General features: G+C 42.9%; 1 protein-coding gene across 2 annotated transcripts in view; it reads left to right on the forward strand.

Moving 5' to 3' along the window:
- The window catches only part of LOC139454537 (microtubule-associated protein futsch-like), a 71,644-nt gene that overhangs the window by 12,082 nt on the left and 41,686 nt on the right, over positions 1-17,876 (forward strand). The window contains exons 3-9 of one of the 2 annotated variants that reach the window (XM_071236317.1): positions 791-978; positions 1,602-1,711; positions 2,758-2,811; positions 3,421-3,543; positions 4,604-5,483; positions 5,832-6,029; positions 6,147-17,543. In XM_071236317.1, coding sequence (XP_071092418.1) covers positions 791-978; positions 1,602-1,711; positions 2,758-2,811; positions 3,421-3,543; positions 4,604-5,483; positions 5,832-6,029; positions 6,147-17,543 — 12,950 coding nt within the window. Of the gene's footprint in view, positions 1-790; positions 979-1,601; positions 1,712-2,757; positions 2,812-3,420; positions 3,544-4,603; positions 5,484-5,831; positions 6,030-6,146; positions 17,544-17,876 lie in introns of those variants that run through there. The other variant, XR_011652459.1, reaches the window with a different exon arrangement.

A 17,876-nucleotide genomic window follows, 5' to 3' on the forward strand; every position in this document is an offset into this window, starting at 1 on the left:
TCCTCGTTTCCGGAGCAGATCTTGAAAACCGTACCTTATTTCTTCACCAAACTTGGCACATAGATAGATCCAGTGGTGAACTGGTGCCTTTTGATAGTTGTTGGTTTTTTTAAGAGTTATTTTTCGAGTTTCCATGGCAATGACTTTGATTTAGACTGAAAATGGAGGTAGTCCTCGTTTCCGGAGCAGATTTTGAAAAACGTAGTATATTTCTTTACTAAAACGCTCCGTGAACTATGTTCACGGGGACTAATGCTTTGGACACACCCGACATGTCATATTGGCGGGGGATGTGAGTATTTCATGCTTGTTGTAAATTGGAGGAGCGATCTGATCTCATCTTATTACCTGTTATTGTCTGTTTGTTACAAAGGGAAACTGCAACATGGATTATGTCACTATTCTTTACAACATACCTAACTTTGTATCCAATTATTTTGTCTCCACACGTTGAATTATAAACAGAGAATTGTCATCCTCACAGCATCATTTTCTTACAATAATAAATGTAGATCGACTTTATATTTATTTTGACAACAAAATACTTTGAGGAAATAAATAAGTAAACCATATTATGCGAGGAGTGAAATGATACAGAAGGTCAGGATAACGCCTGAGATGAATGAGTAGTAAGTCTTTTATTTCAGCAAGTGTATTTTCTTGTATCGATACAAAAAAAACGTATCATGCATCGCATCGTCACATGAAAACTCACAATGTATCGATGCACCATGTATCGTTTCACCCCTATATTATACAAAACGTGTAAGACAAAGTGTTGTGACTTCAGCTTGAACAGGGTGACCACCATTATCGGGCGGAACCCTCAGCAGGCGAACTATGTTCTGGACTCGTCCGACCCGGTCCATAGGGCTTACATCTCCAGACTGCACGCACGCATCATCCGGGAGGGCAGCCGGCACAAGCTCTATGATGACAGCATGAATGGGGTGTTCATCAATCACATCAAGATCACAGGTAAGATGGGCCTCTTGCGCTTCTCATTAAGAACTTGAAGAAGTGTCGGGGCGAGACCTGCATCACTTTGAGAGTTCCACTCACATTAAGCTGACATGGGATATGACTAAAATACTGTTCAAAGTGCTGTTAAAGTTACTCACTCACCCATCTCAACATGAATGACGGCAAAATGTCTGATGTGGTGTTAAGCAATATTTACTCTCTCTCAGACCCGGGGTAGAATAGGTCTTCAGCAACCCATACTTGCCGTAAAAGGCGACCAACGGGATCAGGTGGTCAGGCTCGCTGACTTGGTTGATACATGTCATCAATCCCAGTTGCGTAGAGTGATGCTCATGATATTAATCACTGGATAGTCTGGTCCAGATTCGATTATTAATTTCAGACTGCCGTCATATAGCTGGAATATTGCTGAGTGCGGTGTTAAACAACAAACCAACCAACCAAAATCACTCTCACTCACTCACTCACTCACTCACTCACTTACCAACTCACTCACCAACTCACTCTCCTACACAATCAGTCAACAACATCAAGATTCTCAACACTTCGTTTATGGTTTGTAGTATGCAGGGAACCGAAATAGGCTTCATTGACCAGTGCTGTTTCCATGGTTACAGGTTCTGTTATTCTAAATGAGGGTGACCTGGTGACGTTCGGCCATCCTAATGGGAAGAACGTTCCAGGTGGAACCAGGAAGAGACAGTCGGAATCAGAATACCAGTTTCTGGTGAGCAGATGGGTTGTCAATAGTAGCCCAGTTTCGGCTTTAATCATGTTAATTTGATGTTATATTTGTTTGATAGAAGTTTGATATTTCAACATGGTCTCTAAGTCGGTTGTGGTTTTTGAATATAGACTTGCAGGCTTTATCTTTGCATGAGCTATTTGTTTGCTATATATTTATGCACAAGTAGAAACTAAACCTATAAGACCAAAAGAAATTTGGGGCTGACTGGGGTTTCAGACTACCGTTAGAGTGGACTTTCACCACTGTCTTATGCTTTATTGTTTATTGAACAAAAAAGGATGTAAGTATTTTCATATCCACTCACATATATTGTGTCTTGGGGACTCGTATGAGTAATTTTGGGTCTCTCACTCTGCGGCACCAAACTCAGCAGTAGAAACAGATTTAGTCCACTAGTCCTTAAAATGATAACATATAGCAAAGTGAGTGAGTGAGTGAGTGAGTGATTATGGTTTTACGCCGCTTTTAGCAATACTCCAGCAATATCACGGCGGGGGACACCAGAAATGGGCTTCACACATTGTACCCATGTCGGGAATCGAACCCGGGTCTTCGGCGTGAAGAGCGAATGCTTTAACCACCAGGCTACCCGACCGCCCCCATATAGCAAAGCCATTACAAATGGGAAATTTCTACTAGTCCTTATGATACCTAAGCTATTGGGCAGTTTGGCAAGGACTGTTGGACTGATGCCAGTTTCTAATGCTGCAAACTGCAGATCCAACGGCCTCAGTGACCTAATTGATGTTGATGAGCTGCTGACGTGTGTCCGTCTACGTTTATACCACGAATTGTAATGCATCATCATCATTATAGCACTACACCTCTTAAGTCAATACAAAACCTGGTCACTTCGGGTTTATGATGATTTCAAAATTCTGAAAGTAAGGCTAAACAAATCGGCAAGAAACCTGAATGACTTACTTGTTTACACTTGATGTAATCACGGCCATTGCTATGAAATGTCTGCCCTCAATAAAAGTGATAGTTGTACTATTTAATACAGTTGTTTGTCCATGTTGTAGTTCGGGAGATGTGACTGTGGACTCTCGGAGCTGACACCAGCTACCACACAACATGTGAGTACAAACGGCAACGTTAGTCCTTGTCTGTTTCAAGGATTAGTCAACGCATGAAGATCCGGGTTAGAATTGGTCTTCAGCAACCCATGCTTATCGTAGGAGGCGACAAACATGATCGGGTGGTCAGACTTGCTGACTTGGTTGATGCATGTCATTGTATCCAAACTGCACAGATCTAGGTTCATAATATCAATCACTGGATTGTGTTTACAGACCTCTGTCATATAGCTGGAATATTGCTGAGTGCGCCGTTAAGCAACAAACAAATACAAACACTAACATTGCCAGCAGCTCTGATACAGCAGGACCTTTGAAGTTTACCAGTCACATATGATCCAAGTATTCTTGATATTGACTTACTGAAGTTAGTTTTACCAAATAGATGTTGTGAGCTCATCTGCTGTGTCCTGGAAAGCCATCTGTTGTCCACCTTGAAACTTCGAATTCTATCTATGTATCGAGACTTCTGTAATTTATGTTTGCATAAGTGTCTTGTTAACATTGGACCTTTAGCCTGATGTTGCAAATATTTGATAAAGATTCAAATGAGCTACAGTGCCTTGTGACTATTTCAAGGTTTTTCATGAGGAATTGTTCTTTTTCCAGTCCTCCACACCAACAGCTATCCCAGAAGTCCAAGTTCCTGTAAGGCCACTTGAGCAAAGGCCAGATATAGGGCAGGCAACTGGTGGTAGCCCTTCCCAAAGTCCTTCTCAGTCTGCAATAAAGGTATGAAAATCTATGCCAGAAACCTATGAATGTAGGTTTGAGTCCGAGATTTTCCCTGAGTATGTATCTATTATCGTTGTTACAATACCCGTGATCAAGGGTTTCATCCAAGTAATAGCTGTCCAAAGCCTGCTACACTTCCGGTGTTCCTCCCACATTTAGTTGATGCAAGATGATATGGTTGAAGTTCTCATAGCCTAATTCAGGACCCAGAAGATTAAACACACTGTAACTCCAGATACCAGTTAAGATGGAAGTTGTTATAGCAACAAACTGTGAATAAAATCACAGATACCCTGGATGCTGCTGCTTTGCCCCTTTCACTGTCTTTGTAATAGAGGGTGGTAGGGTAGTCACTGTCTTTGTAATAGAGGGTGGTAGGGTAGTCACTGTCTTTGTAATAGAGGGTGGTAGGGTAGTCACTGTCTTTGTAATAGAGGGTGGTAGGGTAGTCACTGTCTTTGTAATAGAGGGTGGTAGGGTAGTCACTGTCTTTGTAATAGAGGGTGGTAGGGTAGTCACTGTCTTTGTAATAGAGGGTGGTAGGGTAGCATAGTGGTGAAGGTAAATGCTCATCGTGCTGAAGGACCAGGCTCACTTCCCCTGATGGATACAATGTGGGAGGCCCATTTCTAGTGTACCCTGATGTGATATTGCTGGAATATTGCTGAAAGCACTGTAAAACAATACTCACTCACTTTTGTTACAGGCAGTCATCCAAGACTTTCAGCATGGTTAGTGTGTATGGAATATTCTAGTATTCAGGGTATTTGGGTTTAAATTTGGTTTACCTGAAGATGTAGACATCGATCCACCTAAAATGGCATGTTTTACATATTTTATTGATCTCAAATAAAGCCATCAAATCATTTAATAAACACTGAGACCCTTCAACTTTGCATTTGCTGGCGTAAAATAATAAATATCCTTATCAAAAGAATTTTCAATGTTTTTCAATTTACCTGGTCCTGGCTCATACTAATCGCTATGGCGTAAAAGTCAGGGTAAGTATAAATGATATTTTTACCCTAAAAAGTACTTCTTCTTTTTTGCATTACAGAAAGGCCACATAAAATCAGAATCAGCCACCCTTCCAACTTGTCAGCAAGCACCTGCTGCCCAACAGGACAAAGGGTGTGGATCTCCACAAGGGGTAATAACTGCTGTTGATTCAGAACCAAAGTCAGAATATCCTGGTTCCAAGAGATCGAGAGACAGTTCAGGGGACTTTGATGATGTAGTAGCTGTACCAAGTGGTGGAAGTATTCAAAATAGACCAGACGCAAAGCCTAATGAATCTTGTTCCTATGGCAGTAAAAGTGTCACTAAAGATGGAACCGACACAGAAGACGCTTTACATGTCCCCATTGTGTGCCAAACTGAAGATGATGAGGAAAGTGATGAAGGCTTTACAGATGAAGCTCCCATTGTGGTCATCGATATTTCAAGTGACTCCGAAGAGAATGATGAATCCATGAAAGAGGAGGACAATAGTGTCTGTGTTAAGACAGAGCAGAAAGGCTGTGTTGAAATTCATGATAGCGATACAGATGCTGCAAGCAAATGTCTGCAATCAAGTAGTTCATGTATGAGTGATTGTGGTGATGCTCAGCCCTTGACAAAAAGATTGAAAACTGAGCCTTCTGACAACGAAAGTACTGATAAAACTTTATCAACAAATGCTCAAGTTTTTTGTGCCAATTCAACTTCTCCAGTGTTTTCAACATCTACTCGGAAACGTAAAGTTGTCTCCCATAGGATGTCCAGATTAAAGAGACCGAAAAACCAATGGACATTTTCTGCCCCAATTGAAGTTGCTTCTTCCAGTTACAAAGTGGTGGAGTCCTCCCAGGAGAGTTATCCAAGCAGTGAGAGTGAAGTAACAGAGCACAGTTTATCTCTCTGTAGCTCTCCAGACCCTTCACTTGAAGCATCAGAGGGTCTTTTAGAACCACAAGGGTCATTTGAACACTCAGAAGATCTCTGTTATGTTGAAAAGTCAAAGAAGGACATGACCGCTCTAGGTGTTCCAGAACCTTTACTTGAAACATCAGAGGGTCTTTTAGAATCTCAAGGGTCATTTGAAAACTCTGAAGATCCCTGTGATGTTGAAAAGTCAAAGAAAGACATCCCATCTCTAGGTGTTCCAGAACCTTTACTTGAAACATCAGAGGGTCTTTTAGAACCTCAAGGATCATTTGAACACTCAGAAGATCCCTGTGATGTTGAAAAGTCAAAGAAAGACATCCCATCTCTAGGTGTTCCAGAACCTTCACTTGAAGCATCAGAGGGTCTTTTAGAACCACAAGGGTCATTTCAACACTCAGAAGATGATGTGGAACAGTCAAAGAAGGACATGGCCCCTCGAGGTGCTCCAGTCTTTTCACTTGGAGTATCAGAAGGTCTTCTAGAACCACAAGGGTCATTTGAACACTCAGAAGATCCCTGTTATTTTGAAAAGTCAAAGAAGGACATGACCGCTCTAGGTGTTCCAGAACCTTTACTTGAAACATCAGAGGGTCTTTTAGAACCTCAAGGGTCATTTGAACCCTCAGAAGATCCCTGTGATGTTGAAAAGTCAAAGAAAGACATCCCATCTCTAGGTGTTCCAGAACCTTTACTTGAAACATCAAAGGGTCTTTTAGAACCTCAAGGATCATTTGAACACTCAGAAGATCCCTGTTATTTTGAAAAGTCAAAGAAGGACATGACCCCTCGAGGTGTTCCAGAACCTTCACTTGAAGCATCAGAAGGTCTTTTAGAACCACAAGGGTCATTTGAACACTCAGAAGATGATGTGGAACAGTCAAAGAAGGACATGGCCCCTCAAGGTGATCCTGAACCTCAATCAACTTCTGTTGCAGCTTCCAAAGGGCTTTCAGTTTCACCATCCTATGTACCTCCTGTTAAATTCTCTTTAAAAACACGAGCAGATGGTGGAGAGTATTCAGTAGGACAGAGACAAGAATCCCATAAGTACCAGGTGTCAGAAATCCCAACAGGTAGTTCTGTGCTGCCTGTGTCTTCACATGCTGATGAGGAATCCACTGTTCTCCCCCCAGCTGAATCTTTAAAACCACCAAGGGATGATGGTGATGTTTCAGAGGAAGGAGAAAGACCTACACATGATGCTGTACAGGAAGTAGTCCCACAGGATGATGGTTCCAGTCAACACTCACCATCAGAGCCAGACTGTAGTGACATCCAAGTTACAGAGATCAATACACTGAAAGACCAACCTGATTCTGAAAGCTCTGTGATTGGTAGTGGTGGAATTACAGATTCCAAATACTGCTTTCAGGAATCCAGATCTTATGACTTAGGTCAAGCAGATAATGAGTCAAACCAGGATCATGATACCTCAAGTAATGGTGTTGGTTCAGAAGGGAATGACAAAATGTCCATTCAGGTGACAACTGAACCTGTCCTCAACTCTCTCCAGCAAGATCTAACCCTTTGTGCCAGCAGAGATGTTTCAAATCCTGTACCTTCCGATGAGGTTGACAGCATAGGTCAGTCCTCACTATCTTGTGAAGGAGACATTAGTGGAAGTACAACTGGTGGTGTTGGAGCACATGAACAAACTGGGGTAGATAGGAGAGGTATTCCTGATCAAAAGGTATCTCTTCCCAGTGTGTCTTCCTCTCCAGAATGTTTGGAGAGAGGTGGTCATGTCCCCGAGCAGCCTGAGTCAAGTGTGGTGTGTGAACAAGATGCTGTGCCAAGTGTACTGTGTGTGCCAACAAATTCTGTGCCAAATGTGGTTTGTGATCTGACAGATTCTGTGCAAAATATAATATATGACCGAACAGATGCTTCAGTTTGTGAACAAAGTGATACTGGGCTAAGCTTGATGTGTGAACGTAGAAATGATTTTCAAAGAGTGGGTGGTGTGCAATCAGATGATGTGAGTGTAGACTCCATGGACCAAATCACACCCATCACAAGAGAGTTAAGTATTCCTAGGGAAAACAGTTCCATTCTGGTGGAAGACCAACTGTTATCCTCAGTAGAAAGTCAGCCTATCCCGAAGGAGGAGGTATTCCTTGTTGCTGCAACTGAAGAAATTAAGGAAAGGATTTATTTGGAGAAAGAGGAGTTGAGCAAATCCACAACAGTCACAGATGGGCAGGGCAGACACTCTAAAGACAATGTTTCTCCTCTCACTGATGTAGATGTGGTCATAAATCCCAGCCACGTTACATATACACATCCTAGTCAGAGTGGATATTCAAAATCAGATGTGCCTTCAGAAAACAGTTATTTGAAAGCTCAAATAGCTGTGGAAGGTACTGGCAAAGAAGTGAAGATGGAGACTCTAAAAGTGCATAGTGAGTCTTCTGACTCTGATGATATGGTTATGTCGTTCTCACCTTGTAAGGTAGTTACAGTGGAGTCTTCTGGAGGTGAAGAGGTTCTGAAGGAATTGCCTGGAAAGGTAGTGACGATAATTGAGTCAACTGAAGATGAAGATGCTGCTGTGAATCATTCTTCAGGGGCGGTAGTGACCACAATGGATGAAGATGAAGATTTAGCTTTTATTGACTCTCCAGAGAATGTAGTGACAAAAATTGAGTCAACTCAAGATGACGATTTAGCTTTGAACTCCTCTGGGAAGGCAGTGATGACAATTGAGTCCACTCAAGATGAAGATGTTGTTCTGAAGGAATTGCCTGGGAATAAAGTGACAAAAATTGAGTCCACTCAAGGTGAAGATTTAGCTGTGATTGGCTTGTCAGGGAAGGTGATTATAGTGGACTCGACAGAAGATGAAGAGGCTGTGAAAGACTCACCTGAAAAGGTGATTACAGTGGACTCGACAGGCGATGAAGAGATTGTTGTGAAGGAATTGCCTGGGAAGGCAGTGATGATAATTGAGTCCACTGAGGATGGAGATGCTGCTCTGAATCATTCACCAGGGATGGAAGTGACCACAATGGAATCCACTGAAGATGAAGATTTAGCTGTGCAGGACAGGCCTGAGAGGCTGGTTACAAAAGTGGACACAGCTAATGATTTACCTTCGATGAACTTGCCTGGAAAGGTAGTGACGATAATTGAGTCAACTGAAGATGAAGATGCTGCTCTGAATCATTCGTCAGGGACGGTAGTGACCACAATGGAATCCACTGAAGATGAAGATTTAGCTTTTATTGACTCTCCAGAGAATGGAGTGACAAAAATTGAGTCAACTCAAGATGAAGATTTAGCTTTGAACTCACCTGGGAAGGCAGTGATGACAATTGAGTCCACTGAAGATGAAGATGTTGCTCTGAATCAGTCACCAAGGATGGTAGTGACCACAATAAAGCCCACAGAAAATGACGATATGATTGTGATTGACTCGCCTGGGAAGGTGATTACAGTGGAGTCGACTGAAGATGAAGATGTTGTTCTGAAGGACTCACCTGGGAAGATAGTGATGACAATTGAGTCCACTCAAGATGAAGATGTTGTTCTGAAGGAATTGCCTGGCAATATAGTGACAAAAATTGAGTCCACTCAAGGTGAAGATTTAGCTGTGATTGGCTCGCCAGGGAAGGTGATTATAGTGGACTCGACAGAAGATGAAGAGGTTGTGAAAGACTCACCTGGAAATGTAGTGAAAAAAATGGAGCCAACTCAAGATGAAGATTTGGCTTTGATGAATATGCCTGGGAAGGAAGTGATGACAATTGAGTCCACTGAAGATGAAGACTTGGCTATGATTGACTCACCTGAGAAGGTGATTACAGTGGACTCGACAGGCGATGAAGAGATTGTTGTGAAGGAATTGCCTGGGAAGGCAGTGACGATAATTGAGTCCACTGAAGATGAAGATGCTGCTCTGAATCATTCACCCGGGATGGAAGTGACCACAATGGAATCCACTGAAGATGAAGATTTAGCTGTGCAGGACAGGCCTGAGAGGCTGGTGACAAAAGTGGACACAGCTAATGATTTACCTTCGATGAACTTGCCTGGAAAGGTAGTGACAACAATTGAGTTGACTGAAGATTCAGCTGTTGTCATGGGTTCACCTGGGAAGATGGCCACAGCAGTGGTTTCCACTGAGGATGAAGATGTTGTTGAGGACTCATCTGGGAAGGTGATTACAGTAGAGTCCACTGAAGATAAAGATTTAGCTGTGATGAACTCACCTGGGAAGGAAGTGACAACAGTGGACTCCACTTTACAAGCATCACGCCTACAGCCAAGTACATGCGGGATACATCTTGAGACTACATGTGACAAGAATAGTGACTTTGAAAAAGATATGTGTTTATTAAGTGACAACATAAAGGAAAAACCAAAAGAAGATTTATTTCTTGAAAATATGGATGCTGATGTCTCTCAAATTGAAGATGTAATTGCCCATCAATTTGATACTGAGCATCAACATTTTGCTGATGAAGACAGGAAACATGCAAAGAGCAGCCAAGAGCCTCATGATGCTGATGTTCAAGAAGTAGTTACTCAAGGTATTGGAGTCCGAGACAATGACAACTGTGCCCTAGAGAACATTGTAACAGGCTGTAGCACCACTGTGCTTGAACATAATGTTGAGGGCACACATATAACAGACGGAATGAATACTGCTTTGGAAGAGAAGATGGGTTCTCAAGAAAGTGGTAGCCTCAGTGCAGCCTCAGTGAATCATATTTCAGATTCAGCCAAAGGTACAGGATGTGAAGAAGTGAAAGATGTTGCACACGCTGAAATGATTCAAAGGAGCGATGGTATGGAACCATCAAAATCAGATGGTGGCCACATCCTGAAGGTGGATGTTGATACTATTGAGGATGAGGATGAATTGTCTCCTGTCATTCCTCATCAAGAACCTTTTACAAGCCCCAAGAAAAGTGAACCGAAACAAGAAGACTCTGCTCCATCTGAACTTGAGTTCTTCCCAGAGTCTCAACCAGATTTCCATCTCTATCTCAGTCAGGCAGAAGAGTCGGCTGCAATGATGCCTGATAACTCTGAAAGTCATGGTGACAGTGATACATCTCTGAGTTTGTATGATGAAGTGACGGGCCAAGATCCAGAATGTCAAGGTGACAATGAGGCAGAGGAGACAACGATTGAAGGTCAAGGTGACAGGCAGACAGATGTGACTGCTAGCAAAGACCCTGAAGGTCAAGGTAGCAATGAGGCTGATGTGACTGCTAGTGAACATCAAGGTCAAGGTGACAATACGGCTGATGAGACTACTAATGAACATCCTCAAGGTCAAGCTGACAATGAGGCTGAGGTGACAATGAGTGAAGGTCCTGATGGTCAAGCTGACAATGAGGCTGAAGTGACAATGAGTGAAGGTCCTGAAGGTCAAGCTGACAATGAGGCTGATGTGACAATGAGTGAAGGTCCAGAAGGTCAAGCTGATAATGAGGCTGATGTCACCGTGAGTGAAGACCCTGAAGGTCAAGCTGACAATGATATTAAGTCAGATGTGACAACATTTGAGGACACTGAAGGTCAAGCTGACAATTATATTCAGACAGATATGACAACATTTGGAAACCCTGAATGTCAAAGCAACAATGAGGCAGCTATTAAAGCATTGGGACCCCCTGAAGGTCAAGATGACAAATGTGCAACTGTGATTAAGCCAAATGTGAAGGTTAAAAATCAAAGTGATGAAGAGGTCACATCTATGTTGCCAAATGAGCAAGAAGTGGACACTGAAGGTCATGGTGACTATGAGGCTGATGTGACAATGAGTGAAGGACCTGAAGGTCAAGCTGACAATGAGGCTGATGTCACCGTGAGTGAAGACCCTGAAGGTCAAGCTGACAATGATATTAAGTCAGATGTGACATTATTTGAGGACACTGAAGGTCAAGCTGACAGTTATATTCAGACAGATATGACAACATTTGGAAACCCTGAATGTCAAAGCAACAATGAGGCAGCTATTAAAGCATTGGGACCCCCTGAAGGTCAAGATGACAAATGTGCAACTGTGATAAAGCCGAATGTGAAGGTTAAAAGTCAAAGTGATGAAGAGGTCACATCTATGTTGCCAAATGAGCCAGAAGTGGACACTGAAGGTCATGGTGGCATTGAGGCCACTTCTGTCTTGTCAAATGAGACACAAATGGAGGATGCTATAGGTCATGGTGGCATTGAGGCCACTTCTGTCTTGTCAAATGGGACACAAATGGAGGATGCTATAGGTCATGGTGGCATTGAGGCCACTTCTGTCTTGTCAAAAGGGACACAAATGGAGGATGCTATAGGTCAAGGTGGCGTTGAGGCCAGTTTTGTTTTGTCAAATGAGCCAGTAGCTGAGAACCCTGAAGGTCATGGTGACAATGACACAACTGTGATTAAGCCAGACATGGCAACAGTTGTGATGACTTTGGATGACTTTGGATGTTGTGGTCGTCCTCGTTCAGATGTTTTTCAGACAGAGCAAGGAGAACAAACTGCATCAGAACCATCTGAGACATGTGGGGAAAACTCAGCTCAAGAAACGGACATACTTTCTCTGAAAGTAACAATGAATGATGAAACAGACAGGAGAACCCTAAAGGAAGAAGGTCCAGTGTCTCAAAACAGAAGCGTATCTCAACAAAATGAAGCTTTTGGATGCAAGTCAAAAATGGAGGTGGATAATTCTACTCACAGTGTTGCCATTAACAAAGGATCACTTGTCACTGCAGGAAGCAGTTTGCTTAGTCATGGTGACAATCACATACCACTAATCGATAAAATGTTTACTGTTGCATGCAGTAAATGCTCATTTGAAAAATCACCATTGTTTGGAACAAGAAAATTGCAAAGTGAAAGTAGTGACTGTATGACTTGTGCAAAGCACATTTCTGTGCCATTAGGGCAAGCTGAAAAATCTGATGTGGATAAAACCAAACTCCATGATGAAAACAAGCATGGCAATTGCATTAGTAAGCAGATTATCCAAAAAGACAAAGATCAAGAAGAAACATTTGAATTCAGTTTGTTGGGGACGGACTTCTCAGCATCAACACCAAAAAGTTCATCAGTTTCGGATTCGTTAATAGTGAACTGTGATGGCCTGTCATACCAGGACATCTCATACTCAGTAGAACCTGGCCTCAGCAGCACCACAGATGTCGAAAAGTCTTCAGAGACTGAACAGGATCCTGAAGGATCTCATCAAGCTGGAGCTGATGTGGAATTACAAGATGGCAGTGAGTGTCATGCAGCAGCCCCTGATGGTGTTTTGCTGACTGAGAGTAAGGACTTGAACAAGAGCAGCCATATCAGTAATAGGAAAGAGATGATGAGATCTTGCCCATTGTCAGATGAGATTGAGCTGCACCTTCAGTTGTCTGGTATTGAGAGTCAGACAAGCAATGTGGAATCATGCTCAGGACTTACCATCTCTCAACCAGAACTGACACCATCACCAACAGGAACCCATGATGCTGACGATGTGAATGAAACTGCTGCAGAGGGTGACAATGATGTAGCCAGACCAGCAGCGAGCCCACACAAGCTTGCTTCAGAAGAGGAAACACTGCTCTCTGATGAGGATCTTCACTTGGTGATGACTACATCAGATGAAAGTCAGCTTCACAATGATTCTGCTCTGTCAGCAGAAAGTAATGAAGTTTTCTTTGTGAATCCAGTTATAAAATTCAAGGCATCAAAGGAAACTGACAGTTCAAAAATGCTTGGAACAATTTGTGAAGGTGAACCCTTGTGTTCTTCCTTTACTGAACAGCGTTGGATCCCCTCTGCTTCCGAGCTTGACAGTAGTCAACTGAACCTGTTGCAGGAAATATCCCAGTCTTCTTGCAATAGTGACAAAGGTGAGCTCACTGCAGAAAGCATTGCCCTTGAGACAATCACTGATGATAACAGTACATGTACACAAGAATCCATGATGAGTGGCATTGCTCCTTTAGAGTTGAGTGTTGATGCTGAAGAGTATGATGAAGAAACTGAAGAGACATCACAGGGAACATCCTTCCATCATGAACAGAAAGTTGAGACATCACTGACTTCTTCACTTCCTCCAGAAAGTCATCACGAGACTGTTTCAGGAAATTTTACAGTAGGGACACACAGTCAGGAGACTAAAGATCAAGGATATGGATTTGCTAAATATGGAGCCCCAGGTGGTGCTGTGAAGATTGTGAGGAAAGACATAAGCTCTAGATCTGACTCTGTGTGTGATGACCATACTACCAAGGAGCAACCTACAACGATCGGTCTTTACAGATCGATGTCTGATTCAAAGCCCACCTTCATAGCAGAACCACTGTTCAGAGTTGATGACAGTAACACCATCATATTTGATGCAATTGAGGATATACAAAGGTCAGAAAGGAAACCCAGTTTGGATGAAGATCAAAGCTTTCATGAAAAATCAAACATGGGTGAGGTGTCCAGTAGTGTTGATATGGTTGAGCAAGAACAGGCTTCTCCTCTGTCCAGCTCTCCAAGTGCAGTAACTGATGGTGAAGCTACTGAGAAAAGAGACATCATGTCTGCCATGGACCTCAAGAGTGCAGATAATAGAACAACTTTACTGCAGACAGAATGTTCAGTAAGCGACTCACAAAAGAGCTTATCACGTGAGGTTAATCATAATTCAGATGAAGTACCAGATTTGGATTACTCCCTAGATCCTCAGGAGCCAGGACATGAGCATGATAAGGTGACGTCACGTTTGGTAGATGACCATCATCCCACAGAAATTTCAAATAAGACTAATGAAACGGATATCACTTTGGAGGTGAATGAATATGGTGCTATTTCATCAAGAGCTGTGGGTAGTGAAAAGGTTAAAATCTATGAGGATGGGGTAGTTCTGACGAGGATGAAGATGATGAATTATGTTGACAGAGTTACTGATTCGGAAGACAGTTTAGCAATAATTGATCTTTTGGATGACATGCCAAAGGAGCGTGAACAGTGTTCCTTGTCGCCAACTGATAGCAGACAAATGAGTGGGCTAAACAAGATGACTACCTCCGACAAGAGCTGGGATGAGCTTGATGGGCTGTCTGAAGAACATCTTCCGAACTGTAATCTGGATGCACAGGATTCAAGCCCGTTCCCTGCTCCCAGACTTGACGATACAAATGTTGAAGCTGGAAAAATGGATGCCAGTGTTGATGACTCTGAACTTGTTACTGATGATGTCAGAGGAGGTGGTGTTGCTGAAGGAACTTCACACCTACCCCATGGTTCATCACCAGAAGAACAATGCATGCCAATCATTGTGGAATGTTGGGCTAATGCTCCACACAGCAGAAAACGTAAAGCATCTGAAGACAGAGCAGTTATAAAGAGGTCTTGCCGTGCAAGTTTGTCTTTAAAAGCATGTTTAGGGAGTAAGGTTGCAGAATTTTTCTTGATCAGAGAAAGAGTCAAAACTTTTATGCCATGTAATCCAATCAGTGACAAAGAGACATCCATGGCTTGTCAGAATAGTGGTCAGGCTCAGGAGCAAAATAGCCTCCGTAAAGGGAAGCAAGGCCTCTTTGATGACAAGCAAGGCCTCTTTGATGACAAGCAAGGCCTCAGTGATGACAAGCAAGGCCTCAGTGATGACAAGCAAGGCCTCAGTGATGACAAACAAGGTGCTGAGCAACAAGATATCAAAGATGATAATCATGAGTTTGGTGCTGAGCAACATGGGCATCAGGAAACAAGAAATGAACAAAGCATCATAATTGATGGGGACAGTTCGAACAGAGAATCAAATCTCATTAACGTCAAGCAGAAGATGACTTCAACATCTCATGCAGTGTCCCATGATGTAGACGCAGCTGGAGATGGTGAAACTGCAGTGAATGTTGACAGCATCAAAGAGGAAGTTGAGGTAATAGAATCCCCTATTCTAGATCCTGCGATAGATGTACATGAAGGAACAGTAGGGTCTGCATCTGCCGGCGTGATGGAGAAGATTTGTGAGAGTGTTGAAGCAAAACGAGGCCCTCTTGGGGGATTAGAACATCTTTGCATTATTGTTGATCGAGATGAAGTTATTGTCATTACAGACTCAGAAGATGAAGTAGAGACTGACAACATCCTTCCCATGGAAACATCAAAGAGTGACCCTCCTGGTGGTGACAAGATGTTTGATCAGGATGACGATATGCTTCTGGAGAAGACATCCAAGAGTGACATTACTGAAGGAAGCAAACAAATTTACAATCAGGATGGCGATGTTCTTCTGAAGGATACCTCAGATAGTGATACATTTGACGGAAGTCAGATGTTTGATCAGGATGGCGAGGTTCTTCTGAAAGAAACATCAAATAATGACACTCTTGAAGGAAGTAAAGCAATATTTGATCAGGATGGCGAGGTTCTTCTGAAAGAAAGATCAAATAATAACACTCTTGAAGGAAGAAAAGCAGTATTTGATCAAGATGGCAAGGTTCTTCTGAAAGAGACATCAGACAGTGACACGCTAGAAGGAAGCAGACAGACATGTGATCAGGATGGTGATGTACTTCTGAAAGAGACGTCAGATAGTAACCCTCCTGAGGGAGGTCAAGAGACGTACAATCAGGATGACGATGTACTTCTTAAGGAAACACCAAATAGTGACATGCCTGAAGGAAGCAAAGAGATATTTGAAAAAGACAAGGCCATCTCTCGAGAAGAAACATCACATAGTGACACGTCTGCAGAAAGTAAAAGTATGTTTGAAAAGGATGGAGATATGAAACTGGAATGTGATGAAGAAAGTCTTTGTACAGATGAAGACAAACCAGAAACAGAAAGTGAAGAGACATGTGGAGGGAGTTGGAAGGATGACCTCGAGGATGAGACCACTGAGACGAGCACAGATACCACTGGAGACAGACTGATAGACTCGGATGATTTTGAGGCATATACTGATGAAGACTCTCCAGAACTTGGGCTGGAGATGGATGCAGACACAGAAGAGGACCCAGTGCATCTATCTGGCACTACTGAAGACATCCTGGACACATCAGATCAAGGGTTGTCCAATTCATTGCAGGTTGACACATTAAGACCAGTACCCGAACATAGTACTCCGCCTGCCTGTCTACCCAGTCGGGGCTTAACTGATGAGCACAGATCGGGCAGTGAATTGGTCCAGTCAGGGAAGTTGCCTGACACAGCTACAGGGAAAGAAGCAGACACCGAGAGCACTCCCACTGATACAACATTGAGTCTGAGCAGCTCCTTAAGTGTCCACACCCTTGAGAGTGACTATGACAGTGATGTGTACATCACTGAGTGTAGGCTTGTGGTCAAAAAGCCTGCTGTGAAGTCGGAGCATGAGGATGAGGATGATGAGTCAGACTGTGGGAAAGACGGGAGGGGTTCTTCCAAGAAACCAGACTCAAGCCTTGTTCGTGGAGATGAGATTCAGAAGGTGGACTGTTCAAAGATGAAGTCTGGGAAATCAGGAAAAGTGCATATGCAAAAGACTGATGTAGCTGACAGCTTGTTTGATAAGCAGTTGCTCAGTAATTGTGCAGTTGTTCATTTGAATGACAGTTCAGGGTTTGACATCGAAGATCAAGAGGATCCTGAAATTGATGCTGATGAAGGCCTTAAAATACCTTCTCAGAACAAGCAAGAGTCAGACAGTGGAAGCTGTCTAGCTGATGACACTGTGGATGCTGAGGATGTACCTAATGAGCCAGAAGAAGACCAACCAGCACTTGGGTCCTCTGCAACACCTAGTTCCTTTGCAACACCAGGGTCCTCTGCAACACCTGGGTCCTCTACAACACCTGGAGGACCACCTGGGTCCTCTGCAACACCTGGGTGCTCTACAACACCTTTTCCTTCTGCAACACCTGCTTCCTCTACAACACCTTTTCCTTCTGCAACACCTGGGTCCTCTACAACACCTGTTTCTTCTACAGCACCTGCTTCCTCTCCAACACCTGGGTCAATTCCAATGCATCTGGAGATGGATTTCTCAGAAGATGTGGACTATACCAGCAGCCCCGGTGTGGATGTGCACAACATCATCGCTGGTTTGATTGAACAGGACATCAGCGACACAGATTCGGGCAGGAGAGACCGATCAGGTAGTACCGCCCAGTGTTGTAAAGTGCCTGTAGTTAATGTCTACTAAATGTCATTAATGGCTCTATTTTAATCACTTGGGTTAAAAAGTAATTTTGCAGTGTTTTACTAATACTCCCCTTCTTAAAGAATGAGGAAAAGAAATGTTTGTCATACTATGTAAATTGCTATTAAATAATTTGTACATTTTGTTTTCAGTACATAAAAATTCTGAATATCCTTAGACTCATCCTAACATGACACACCCATTACAAAATGTCAGTGTATCTTATTGTGTAGGTTTTAACTATATTATTTAATCGTTATGTCCAGGGGGCGCGGGTGGCCCAGTCGTC

Source organism: Haliotis cracherodii, unplaced genomic scaffold (assembly GCF_022045235.1).
Source record: "Haliotis cracherodii isolate W230 unplaced genomic scaffold, xgHalCrac1.p SCAF_10, whole genome shotgun sequence".
In the NCBI taxonomy this organism is placed as follows: Eukaryota; Metazoa; Mollusca; class Gastropoda; order Lepetellida; family Haliotidae; genus Haliotis; species Haliotis cracherodii.